The 14,021-nt window shown below is 43.7% G+C and overlaps 1 protein-coding gene across 2 annotated transcripts in view; it reads left to right on the forward strand.

Annotated features, from left to right (window-relative positions):
- Nucleotides 1–4,340: 4,340 nt before the first annotated feature.
- Nucleotides 4,341–14,021, forward strand: part of CELSR2 (cadherin EGF LAG seven-pass G-type receptor 2) — a 139,192-nt gene continuing 129,511 nt past the window's right edge. For both annotated transcript variants that reach the window (XM_063453195.1, XM_063453196.1), the window contains exon 1: nt 4,341–8,608. In XM_063453195.1, coding sequence (XP_063309265.1) covers nt 5,131–8,608 — 3,478 coding nt within the window. In that variant the 5' untranslated portion in view covers nt 4,341–5,130. The remainder of the gene's footprint in view (nt 8,609–14,021) is intronic.

Below are 14,021 nucleotides of genomic sequence, written 5' to 3' on the forward strand. Positions count from 1 at the left end.
TTCAATGCTTCCTTCCCTATGGGGAACAGAGCGACGCTGGAGGTCCTCACACAGCGTGAGGACGTCCAGCGACGCTCTAGCACAGATAATCTGTGCTATTGATATAGATTCTTTTAAGCAAACAAATAAGTTTGAATGTCTATCTGTTCCTGTCCAAATTTGAGATGATTAAATTGCGTATACGCAGAAGTAAATTCACACTGACACACGGAGTTCAGGTTAAAAGAACTTCGAGAAAATTTAATGGCATCTGGTTAAAAAGCGGGCTCGCAGACCCTTATAAGAGCAATATTACATCATCATAGAATATCAAGATAACAACAAATAAACATCATTAATTGGGTTAGGTGTTAAGTGGCTATGTCAATACCCACCCATCAATATTATTAATTGGCTTAAGTGTTAAGTGGCCGGCTACATGTCCTCCCACCGAGAGGTGGTGTCATCTTGGACACGGGAGTGGACACGATGGCTCAGGCGCCATCTTGCTAGCACGAGGCTTTACTCGATGGGAGGGGGGCTTTAGGCGCCATTTTGAGTAGTTAGTGATGTTAGATTCGAGGTCAGGTTCAAGGCTTTTTAGTGAATGGACATTTCATTAGTACAGTTCTCATGATCTAGCTATGGCATACATTGTAACATATTACAGGAACTTGACAATTCATAACCTTCTAGAAAATACATTCTCTTTCTAATATTCTAAATGCTGTTATGAAAATCTGTCATATAATGAAGTTAATGGAGTTAATGGGGAAATGTAATAAAGGTTTTAATAATTCTATAACAGTATGATGCAGGAAGTGACCTCTAGTGGCTGTCTAGTAGACAGCCACTAGAGGTGGAGTTAACCCTGCAATGTAATTATTGCAGTTTATAAAAAACTGCAATAATTACACTTGCAGGGTTAAGGGTAGTGGGAGTTGGCACCCAGACCACTCCAATGAGCAGAAGTGGTCTGGGTGCCTGGAGTGTCCCTTTAACATCTAAATGGCACAGAATTGAGCAGCGAGACTGCAAGGGCATGATCTATACATCAAAACTGCTTTATCAAGCTAAAGTTGTTTTGGTGCCTATAGTGTCCCTTTAAGCAATACTTTCATAACCATGTTTTTACTTCATTTATTGTTTTATTTTAATTGGCCTTAAATTTGTTTATCAAAATATAAGGTCATGGTTGTAAACATTTAGTACATTTTGAGTGAATATACCTTCAGTACATTTCTAAATTACATTTTACACATGCAGAAACTTTTTGGGGTGACATAGTTGTTTTAAAAAATGTTAACATTGAGTGGTAAATGGGGGGCGGGGCCGGACCGCCGAGCTGGACGGTCGCACTCGACACCAGCTCCTGCAAACTAGGCCCAAAAGATCACCAAAACTGCAATTTTTGGCAGAAAACCGTCCAGCACTGGTGACCCTCAGCGGGCAGAGAGCCCTGGATCTAGGGAGAGGCTGGCCAAACAGGCTTCAGTCCCCAGGAGGAGGGTTCCTCATCGGCACCTCAAGGCCTACTCAGACGGGTGTGGGGTGGACGGCCGCTGCCCCACTGCCTGCCGATCAGCGCTTAGCCATGAGTCGGACCCGCGGGGAACTGCCCCCAAACCCCCCCCCTTGGACCGGGGGGGTGATCCCGGTCCTCACTCTCGGGACCCGAGCACCACGAAGCACCTGAGGCGCAGTAACTGGGCCGCCAAAACCCGCTACCCAAGCACTGCAATCAAAATGGCGGAGGCCATGTGCGAGGACATGAAGACCATAAGCAAACCGAGACCACCTGCACACACCACCGAACCCAAACATGTTACTTACCTCCGCTATGGGCGGAATCTCGGTGGCCTCCTTCCTCCTCTGGGCAAAGCACAGAACGACTCACTGATTTGCCGACTGCCCGCAACCGCTACCACGCCACGGGGCCTACCGACACCTGGTGAAGCAGCAGTCAGGCAATCACCTAAACCCCTGCTGCCAGGGAGTGTCTCACATGCTGCAAACACCCAGCAGAATACCAGCCTAGTGATTAACGCCGAGCGACTGGAATCAGACCCTGGTGCGCCAAACCCATGGCTGACAGAGATCTACTCACCACAGGCTCCAAACGGCACCGGCTACACGGGGTACCTCTTGAGCGGAGACTCTCCATCGGCAGGGGACTCCGAATCGCGAGACGCGCACGTCTACCCCCGAAACAGCATTAGATGAATCAACTCAAGTCGCATCCATCTCCGCACAGCATGACTGCAAACCGGAGAGCTGACTCGCAGACCAACGTACTCCTATGAGACCCAGGGATGTCAGCCGCCCGCACACCAGGGAGACCGCGCCAACTGCACCGACCGACGCAGAGGGCACACACTCAGCCCCAACACGGCATCGGCTGATCCAACAGGGACTTGGACTCAATAGCAGGCATAGTACTCACTGTAAACCCAGTCTCATATACCCCAAATGAACTCCCACGAATCTTAGCCGACAACTTTATTTTTGTGTTTCCACCACTGTTTGTTTTTCTGTTACTGCCGGCACTGCTATAAGTCCATGGTCAAACCACCTATATCACTGTACCATTTTAAGAGATTGTTTTAAGCTAAGTATCTGCCAGCTAGCTATACCAGCACAACCAGTAACACTAATATAATGCTATAACGTAGGAAAGCTTCAGCACTGTTAAGCCTTATACGATGCCTTATAGCCTGTATACTCCTAGCATAATGTTAATATGTAATATCGCAAAACTAGAATCTGCTATGCCATGAAACATGACCACACTATATTATCTTTGCATAGACGAACTAGCGAGACGATGTAGCCAGCACCTTTATCATCCTTTGTTTTTTACTTAATTTTTATCCTACTTGTATACCCAGCGTAAAGTTTGAACGTGGACAGTCTTGACATAAATAACTAAAAAATGTGCACGGATTTATGGTAACCCCATTGTTAAAAATGTTAATTCTAAGCGTGAGGAATGCTATTGGGGCACCACACGCCTGCTGTTATGTTTCTTCTTTGCACTGCAAAAATAAAGAAATAAAAAAATAAAAAAACATTGAGTGGTAAATACATATAAACATAATAGAGCGCTGGTTATTAGTATACTTTTTTATATAAATACAAAATAACTGTATAATGAGTTTTATTAATAGTTTTACAGTACTTTTATTAACAGTCTGTCAAAAACAGAAGTATGATGGAAAGTTGAAAGATAAATGATCTTGCTAGTTATGACCCAATCCATTTTGTTGATCCAAAATGTGGAGAACGCCAGATTTCTAAGAGAAAAAAAAAAATCTGTACCTTCATTTGAGTTGGTTTTCTCCTGGGAACAAACGGTTACCTCACATATTAAATATTCTATTTTTTTTAAATGAATCCAAACCTTTTTTTGTCAATCTAAATCTGTTGAAAGCAACCAATTCAAATCAAATTCAAGTAAGTTCAACTGCTAGAATATGCTGGATAGATAATCGAAATATGCTTTCTTTGTACAGCAATAGAAAGATCGCACACCTCAACGTTTAAAAAACAGTAAATAAAGTCTGCTGCCATGTTCAGATGAGTTAAAAGCTTTCCACACCCTGCTAATTTTTTTTTTTTAAAGTCCCTGAATAAATCCAAGCTTCACCCTTCTGGTTTCTACCTATTCATATGCAAATATCGGAACACAAAAAAGTGTCCCAAGCTGTGTTAGATCTACTAACCTCCTCCTTGCCGCTCTATGCCAGGCTTCCCCCATATGAGAGGCATTTCTCTTTTAAAATCACACATGCCTCACTCTCAAAGGGTTCAATGGTGCCTGCAGGTTCATGGGATAGATGCAGAACTAACAAAGCCTCCATCGCCATACAAACAAAATACAGGGAGCGCGGAGTCTCACCCCCTTGCGAAGTTTGCACAGGCGGTGGAATCTGCCATGCAAAACAAATCTCCTAGAAAACGTTCCAAATAGAACCTTATGCAGTTCCGGGTGCACACTGTGCTGCTAATGCTGGAAAATAAGAATGCTTGGTTTGTGAAGTTCAATGCTTTTTGCAGTTTTCGCGTAATTAAAGAGTGGAATTTACCCATTATTTAAGATTTTTACAAGAAATCTTTAGGTGTTTGCTTGGATTTGGTGACTGTCTCCAGCCTATTAACAATATACTGATTTAGTCATATCTCAACACGTGCTCACAGGATTTGCAGGTTGTTCTACATCCATATCGATGCAGACAATGAATCTGAGCTGTACCTTTCCATCTGCTTTCACTGTTCTAAACTGGTTAACATATTTAAATATTCAGTTTTGCTGCACCCTCCCCCCTCTGCTCCGCCTATCTACCCTCCCATGCCAATTCCCATTCATTCTGCAGCTCAGACATACAGTCTACACACTACTGCAGGCTCACGCTAAGGGGTTTTACAGTCAAGGCAGAGTGCATTTTATTTTATTCCATGACACCACCTGTAAATCCATACAATTAAATCAGCGAGAGAAAAGACGAGGAAGAGTTTGCATTGGTGTGGACCCCACCTATCATTACCGCTTTAAGAAAAAGCTTTCTGGGATTTCAACCTGAGCAGGTTGATTTAAAGCAAGGATCAGAATCTTCTATGTACGAAGGATATAGGAGGAAGCTGGTGGACGTGCGCACGTGAAAATCTCTATGTGAATTCAGAATTCTGAGACCCACTGGAAACATCTTACAGATAAAAACCATGTATGTGTCCTGGAGGCAGACACTGTGCATGCTCACTAGGGGAGAGAGCTTACCGTCTTGAAGGATTAAACCTGGACAGGACACAGGAGAAGGATATACAGAGCTGCAGAGTCGATTTTCTATAGACAGTTGTATATGCTTTATCCAGACCTAGGAAGAATTCACCCACTGTGTTTAGTTGGACTAATGATTCTTCATGGAGACCTGTAGAGGGAACGACTGGGCCTGGCATTAAGAGTGGTATGAGATCTGTGTTTCTGCTTATACAATGCACCGTCAAGATTTCCTCTTTGATTGTCTTTTCGCGTTTTTTGAGTGCCCATAAAGAATTATCGAGTAGATCGTTAGTTCATATTTTAGGGGCTTCACCTCTGTTCCCATACACTTTTTTTCATGATGTGCCTGGAAGCATATTCTGCTCACAAGAAACATGACCGTTGCCTCTGACCCATGCTCAGTCCCGCAGGAGTGGGCAAATCATAGACCTATGGCATGTGTGTGCCCTCAGGGCCTCACCAGGGGCATAGCCTGGTTAACTACCCCTGGTTTATTTTTCCTATTGCTGCTGTTGCCTCTGATACTGGGCCTTCCTAAATATTTTCCACATAGCAACTGTTCCGTTTCACTTGTACAGGAAGACCCCATCAGTGCACATTGCCCATCAAATCCAACTCTTCAGTTTTCCTGGACCTGCATTGATCCTTTGCCTCAAAACATTCCATCTATCCTGTTTATTTCCAGCCAGGTCAGTGCCCATGTCCCTTCATGTCCACATGAACACCTACATATTATCACTACACTGCATCTCAGATCTGCACCCTATGGTGAGCCAAATAAATTATGCCTAAACCCTGGATTGACATTGCTGCCTCTCCCCTCTGTGCAGCCAGCACCATGGGGTAAATGCCAATTCCAATGTCAAACTGTGGGCAGCCCTGGGGCAACAGTACGGCACAACATTCTGATAACCACTCGCCATCTCTGCCTGACTCAGCAGCACCCATTAGAAATGAAGCTGCAGTGCCAACCATGTACTAAGCAAGGAGAACATATAGTTCACTGGAAGGTAATGCTGCCACAATTGGTTAAGCAGACAGTCAAAGGTTTAGCGATGCTCAGGGGTAAACGAAATGTAAACACAAGTCCTCAATTCCAGACACCAAGTTACCAAGTATCAGTGCCTGAAAATAAGCCTGCTGGGACTTTTGTTGTGCAGCTGAGGGCTAGTGATCCAGATGAAGGAGCTGCTGGGCGATTAGAGTTCTCCATGGATGCCCTTTTTGATAGTCGCTCTGCCAGCTTTTTCTCACTGGATCCAAGTAGTGGAGAAGTGACCACAGCAGATGAACTAGACAGAGAAACCAAGAGTACCCATGTTTTTAGAGTGACTGTCAGTGATGCAGGTGTCCCCCGCCGAACAGCGATGGCCACCCTCACTGTCTCAGTCAGTGACACAAATGATCATGACCCAACCTTTGAACAACCAGAATACAGAGAGAGTGTACGAGAGAACATGGAGGTTGGCTATGAGGTGATGACTGTTCGTGCCACAGATGGAGACTCTGTCATAAATGCCAACATTGCCTACCGTTTGGTATCTGGAGCTGGTGAGGCTTTTGAAATCGATCATCGATCGGGGGTCATTCGGACAAGAGGCCCTGTGGACCGTGAGTCTGTGGCTTTCTACGAATTACTTATTGAAGCTGATGATCAAGGACGTGAACCTGGGCCTCGCAGTTCCACTGCCACTGTGCACATTTCTGTTGAAGACGAAAATGACAATGCCCCCCAATTTACTGAGAAGCGCTATGTGGCACATGTAGCAGAACACATTTCCACTGACTCACAGCTTCTTGTTGTGACTGCTACTGACCGTGACCAAGGAGCAAATGCTGCAGTACACTACAGTATCTTGAGTGGAAATGCTCGTGGTCTTTTCTCCATTGATCCACAGACTGGTGCAATATTTCTTGCTGGCACACTTGATTTTGAGACAGGGAGAGAGCACACACTAAGGGTACGGGCACAAGATGGAGGGAGACCCCCATTATCCAACGTAACTGGTTTGGTCAGTATTCAGGTGCTGGATGTAAATGACAATGCACCAGCTTTTGTCAGTGGTCCTTTCCAAGCTGCAGTGTTGGAGAATGCTCCTTCTGGTTACTCTGTCTTACAGGCTCAGGCACTGGATGCAGACTCTGGCGAAAACTCAAGGCTTGAATATCGTCTAACAGGAGAATGTGGACCTTTCTCAATAAACAATAGCACTGGTTGGATAATTGTGCAGACAGAACTGGATAGGGAAGAAGTGGAGTTTTATAGCTTTGGCGTGGAGGCAAGAGATCGTGGTCAGCCACCTCTGTCCTCTTCAGCTTCAGTAAGTGTGCAGGTTCTAGATGTCAATGATAATACTCCGGAATTCACTCAACACGAATACCAGGCACGTCTTAATGAAGACGCAGCTGTTGGTACAAGTGTTCTGACTGTATGGGCAGTGGATAGGGATGCTCATGCTACTATCACCTACCAGATCACTTCTGGAAATGTTCGTCATCGCTTCTCTATCTCAAGTTTAGCTAGTGGTGGTGGTCTTTTAACACTTGCTCTACCTCTTGACTACAAACTTGAACGTCAGTTTGTGCTTACTATAACAGCATCAGATGGGATGAGATCAGATACTGCACGAGCTGTGGTGAATGTTACAGATGCCAACACGCATCGACCTGTCTTTCAGAGCTCCCATTACACAGTCAGTGTGCGAGAAGATCAACCAGCAGGAACCACTGTAGTAGTAATCAGTGCCACAGATGAAGATACTGGTGAGAATGCTCGCATCACATACTTGGCTGAAGAAGGTATGCCACAGTTTGCCATAGACCCAGACACTGGAGCAGTTACTACCACCATGGAGCTAGATTATGAGGATCAAGTCTCTTACACCTTAGCTGTGACAGCACGTGATAATGGCATTCCTCAGAAATCTGACACAACTTATCTGGAAATTCTGGTGACTGATGTCAATGACAATCCCCCTGTCTTCCAAAGGGCATCCTATAGTGGCACTGTACCTGAGGATGCCCCCCCTTATACAAGTGTCCTACAGATTTCTGCAACTGACCGTGACTCTGGTCTCAACGGAAGAGTCTTTTACACCTTTGCAGGAGGAGATGATGGGGATGGGGACTTTACAGTGGAGTATACGTCTGGTATTGTCCGGACCCTAAGGCAACTGGACAGAGAGAATGTTGTGCAGTATAGACTAACTGCCTATGCCATTGACAAAGGGATGCCTTCCCCACACCGTACTCCTACTGAAGTAGTAGTCACAGTCTTGGATGTCAATGATAATGCACCAGTGTTTGCCAAAGATGAACTGGAAGTTATGGTTTTAGAGAATAGTCCCCTGGGACCACCACTAGCAAGAATCACAGCTACTGATCCTGATGAAGGCCCAAATGCACAAATAATGTATCAGATTGTGGAAGGAAACATCCCAGAAGTTTTCCAGCTGGATATTTTCTCAGGGGAACTTACAGCACTTGTTGATCTGGACTATGAGCAGCGACCAGAATATGTTATTGTGGTACAAGCCACATCTGCTCCATTGGTCAGCAGAGCAACAGTCAGAGTGCGCTTGGTGGATGTCAATGACAATGCTCCAACTCTGAGTGACTTCAGAGTAGTCTTTAATCATTATATCGGTGGTGGTGGTGGCAGTTTCCCAGTGGGAGTAATTGGGAAAGTTCCAGCACGTGATCCTGACATTAGTGACTCTTTAAACTTTACCTTCCTGAGTGGAAATGAATTAGGATTGCTTCTGTTGAACACTAGCAGTGGGGAATTAAGTTTGAGCCTTGACCTCGACAGCAACCGTCCTTTGGAAGCTACCATGGAGGTGTCTGTTACAGGTATGTCATAATGTCATACTCCTAAATCATCTTGTACGTTTGCTGATTGTTTTTCTGTAAGCATGTGTCTATTGAGAGTTTCTATAATTTATACATTAGTCATCTTATTCAATTTTTATTCTCTTATTTACTTTTTGTATTATAGGGATACAAACTTAACTCTGAATTTGTTTTAAAGAGCTTACTGCCCTTGACTGAGGCTCCAGCAGCAACATTCCCAGTTGCTCAACTATTTGAGATTGTTTGTTTAAATGGGAATATTTTTTGCATTTCTCCTAAGAACACTTAACTTCCAAATATGTCTGTCTAGCTCTAGGATTTTGCAAATATTTTTCAATGCTATCTGATTCATTGCCCTAAAATAACATGACAACTGGAGAATTTATTATTTAAGTATCTCTAATTTAGTTCTATGCAACCAACCTACGTTTCAACCCTACCCTTACCTTTTGTGTCACATTACCCGACTCCCTCTAGCATGTAAGCTCATTGAGCAAGACCCTCAATCCCTCTGTTCCTGTGTGTTCAACTCTTCTGGTTAGAAATACTTGTCTGTTAGTCCACCCATTGTACAGCGCTACAAAACTTGTTGCCGCTTCATAAATAATAATAATAAGTTATTGATGCTTTTTTTTTTTTTTTATTACTTTAAAGTGGTTACTCAAACAAAAAACAGTGTTTTCATAAAATTTTTTTTTTTATTAAAGTAACCTTTCCCTGCTAGCCAGCTGCCTTAAATTAAAAGGCACACAATAGTCACCAGAACAACCACAGTTTTCCTGGCACTGCAGGTTCTTAGAGCGCCCCTCTCTCCCCTCCCCCCCCCCCCCCCATCTCATGTTGCTGAAGGGGTTAAAACCCCTTAATTGAATTACCTGAATCCAGGGCCGATATCTCTCGGCACTTGGCCAGGCTCCGCCCACGCTCCTCCCCCACTGCCATCAGCCAGCGGGGGAGACCTAATGCGCATGCATAGACAGCCATTAGATGAGGACTTAACCCTGCAAGGTAATTATTGCAGTTTATAAAAACTGCAATAATTACACTTGCAAGGTTTAGGGTGATGGGAGTTGGCACCCAGACCACTTCAATGAGCTAAAGTGGTCTGGGTGCCTGGAGTGTCCCTTTAATGTAGTTGTTCTGGTGTCTACAGCCTGTCTCTGCTGGCTGATCCTTTAATAAACCAAACAAGCATTAAATAACTAAAATGTACTTTGCTTTTTAATGGTGCTTGGAGTAACCCTTTACTTAATTACATATCATCAAGACCTCTCTTCTGCTTTATTTCTTTATGCTCTGTTTGACTTTATTTCTCTGTTCTCTATTCTATCTAAAGGACCACAATTGAGCTGAAGTGGTCTGGGTACCAGGTCCCATAGTTTTAACCCTGCAGCTGAAAACATAGCAGTTTCAGAGAAATTACTATGCTTACACTGCAGGGTTAATCCAGCCTCTAGTGGCTGTCTTCCTGACAGCCACTAAAGGTGCATCCGCGATTGACACGGAGTAAATCGCACTTATTTGACGCTGGACGTCCTTGAGTAATGCTTTCCTATGGGCGGGTTTAAATGCGCGCGCCTCTGGCTGCTCATTCGGCTCTGCTCGGGAGCTGAGGTTGGCGGGGGCGGAGAGGTCACCAGCGCCAGCGTTGGATTAAGGTAAGTGGCTGAAGGGAGGGAGGGGGTGCACTCTAAAAACCTATAGTACCAGGAAAACGGCACTATAGGATCCCTTTAACCCCTTAAGACCGGAGGGCGTACTATTACGTCCTTTTTAAAGCGGCTCTAAACGGTGCAGGACGTAATAGTACGCCCTCCGTTTTTTTTTTTACTTACCCGGTCGCCGGCGATCCCACGCCGGCGATCGCGGTTGGGGGGACTCCCAGGGAGCCCCCTGCGGCACCTCCGTCCTCTTCAGCCCCCCGGGCCATGTGAGAGTGAGGTCCTTGCAAGGACCTCACAATCACATGGCCGGGATAGCTGGCTGCAGCAATGCCAGCAGGGGGACTAACTGTAATGACGACAGTTAGTCCCCCTGCTGGCTGGAAATCAAATTAAAATAAATTAAATCAGTGTAAAAAAAAAAAAAAAATATATATATATATATATATATATACTTAGATCATATATATATATATATAATCTAAGTATATATATATATATATATATATATATATATACACACATATACACACACATACACTATCTAGGTGTATTTTAATATTAATATATATATAATTATATATATATATATATATTTTAATATCAAATTACACGTAGACTGATACTGATTAAATATATATATAATTATTGTTATATATATATTTATATATAATATTAAAAAATGTAAATACGTAAAAATAAAAATAAAAAAAATAATTGAAAATAAAATATTAAAAATATATAAATGTGTTTTATTTCGTTCTAACTGTATTGTGATATTAATATATATATATTTATATCAAAATACACGTAGAACGAAATAATAAATATATCTATATACATAATTATATACGTATATATCACTATATATATATATACCTATATATAAATAAAAATATTTTAGAAAAATTATATATATATATATATATATATATATACGTATATATACACAAATGTGTATATATATATACATATATTAATTCTACACATATATTTATGTAATAATTTTACATAATTAGGTATCCTAATTAATTACAATTAGCGGGACCTGCCTGACAACCCATGCCGAAAGTATAGGGAATTTAATTTGCTAGCACTATATTTAACCCTATAACTTTCCAAGACACCATAAAACCTGTACATGGGGGGTACTGTTTTACTCGGGAGGCTTCGCTGAACACAAATATTAGCGTTTCAAAACAGTAAAATGTATTACAACGATGATAATGCCAGTAAAAGTGACGTTTTTTTGCATTTTTCACGCACAAACAGCACTTACACGGACGATATTATTGCTGCAATACTTTTTACTGTTTTGAAACACAAATATTTGTGTTCAGCGAAGTCTCCCGAGTACAACAGTACCCCTCATGTACAGGTTTTATGGTGTTTTCAAAAATTACAGCGTCAAATATAAGGCTTGTGTTTCATTTTTTTCACATGACCAAATGGCTACTAAAAAGACTGGATATACCCCATTTGCAATACCTTGGGTCAGTGGCGTACATACCGGGGTCGCAGGGGTCGCGGCCGCGACCGGGCCCGGCCCACCAGGGGGCCCGGCCGCCCTGCGACCAAGGTATGTACCCACAGGGCCAGCCTCTTCTTCTGGGGGGCCCAGGAGCCGGCCACCTCAGGGCCCCCCGAGGCTGGCCCTGCTGTCACCCTGCTGGCCGGTCCTGCGGGCGCGCGAGGGAGCACTGTCTCCTGAGTGCTTCCTCTTCAGCTCCCTCGCGCGCCGCGTACTGATGCCGTAGCCGGAAGATGACGTCATCTTCCGGCTCCGGTTTCAATGCGGTGCACGAGGGAGCTGAAGAGGAAGCACTCAGAAGACAGTGCTCCCTCGCGCGCCCGCAGGACCGGACAGCAGAGTGACAGCAGGGCCAGCAACACCACTGGACCCCAGGAAATCCCCTCAGCTCTCCCACAGGTAAGGAGGCTGGGGGGGATTAAATGTAAAAAAAAAAAAACGTGTGAGTGTGTTAGTGTTAGTGAGTGTGTTTGTTAGTGTGTGTGTTAGTTTTAGTGTGTGTGTGTGTGTTAGTGTGTGTGAGTGAGTGTGTTAGTGTTAGAGTGTGTTAGTGTTAGAGTGTGTGTGTTAGTGTGTGTGTTAGTGTTAGTGTGTGTGTTAGTGTGTGTGTTAGTGTTAGTGTGTGTGTTAGTATTAGTGTGTTAGTGTTAGTGTGTGTTAGTGTTAGTGTGTGTTAATGTTAGAGTGTGTGTGTGTTAGTGTGTGTCTGTTACTGAGTATGTTTGTGTGCGTCTGTCACTGAGTGTGTGTCTGTCAGTAAATGTGTGCGTCTGTTCATGAGAGTGAGTGTGTGTGTCTTAAGCACTTACCTTTCTCCAGCGCCGGACTCCCTTGGCGCTGGGGATCTCCTTGTCCCGATCCGCCTCTCAGCTCCGAATGCACATGCGTGGCAAGAGCCACGCGCGCATTCAAACCGCCTATAGGAAAGCATTACTCAATGCTTTCCTATGGACGTTCAGCGTCTTCTCACTGTGATTTTCACAGTGAGAATCGCAGAAAATCCTCTAGCGGCTGTCAATGAGACAGCCACTAGAGGCTGGATTAAAGGACCACTCTAGTGCCAGGAAAACATACTCGTTTTCCTGGCACTAGAGTGCCATTTACAATGCTTTCCTATGGACGCTTGCGTGCTCTCACTGTGATTTTCACAGTGAGAATCACGCAAGCGCCTCTAGCGGCTGTCAATGAGACAGCCACTAGAGGAAATAGGGGAAAGCTTAACCCATTCACAAACACAGCAGTTTCTCTGAAACTGCTATGTTTATGAAAAAATGGGTTAACCCTAGAAGGACCTGGCACCCAGACCACTTCATTAAGCTGAAGTGGTCTGGGTGCCTAGAGTGGTCCTTTAACCCTCAGTGAAACATAGCAGTTTCTATGAATCCGCTATGTTTACAGCTGCAGGGTTAACACTAGAGAGACCTGGCACCCAGACCACTTCATTGAGCTGATTTGATCTGGGTGTCTGTAGTGGTCCTTTAAGTGTTTATGCATGCACTGGCGTACATACCGCAGTCGCACGGGTCGCAGCCCTGCGACCAGGTGCCTGCCGCCATGTGTTGCGGCCCCAGCCCGCGCAGAGTAAGCGCGGGGCGGGGGGGGGGCCACGGATCAGTTTTCGCACCGGGGCCCCATGGGTTGTGTGTACGCCACTGCCTTGGGTTGTCTACTATTGCAAATGGTATGCCATTATGGGTGTAAATTTATTTCCTGGGCTACTATACAGTCTCAAAGGCAACGTAACCAATCTGGCGAATTTAAATTTCAAATGTAACACGCTATATTTGACCCTGTAACTTCCCAAAACACCATAAAGCCTGTACATAGGGGGTACTGTTTTACACGTGAGACTTTGCTGAATACAAATATGTGTATTTTATTGCAGTAAAAGCAAACAGTATTATGACATTGACAGTTAAAATGTCATGTAGAACTAAAAAAATCTTATTTTCTCCCATTTTTTTCATATTAAATTATGTTTCATAGCTAAATATTTGATATTAAATGAAAGCCCTGTTTCCCCTGAATAAAATGATATATAATAAGGGGGGGTGCATTTAATATGAAAGAGGTGAATTACGGTTGTACAGACATAAAGCGCAAATGCCAGGTTTTGTTTACATTTTGTTTCGTTCACAACTTGTACATTTGGCTCAGTCCTTAAGGGGTTAACTATTTCTTTATTGTTTATTCCTGTGCTTTTTTTTATGTCCATGTTTAC

The sequence above is a fragment of the Pelobates fuscus genome, chromosome 1, assembly GCF_036172605.1.
Source record: "Pelobates fuscus isolate aPelFus1 chromosome 1, aPelFus1.pri, whole genome shotgun sequence".
Taxonomy (NCBI): domain Eukaryota; kingdom Metazoa; phylum Chordata; class Amphibia; order Anura; family Pelobatidae; genus Pelobates; species Pelobates fuscus.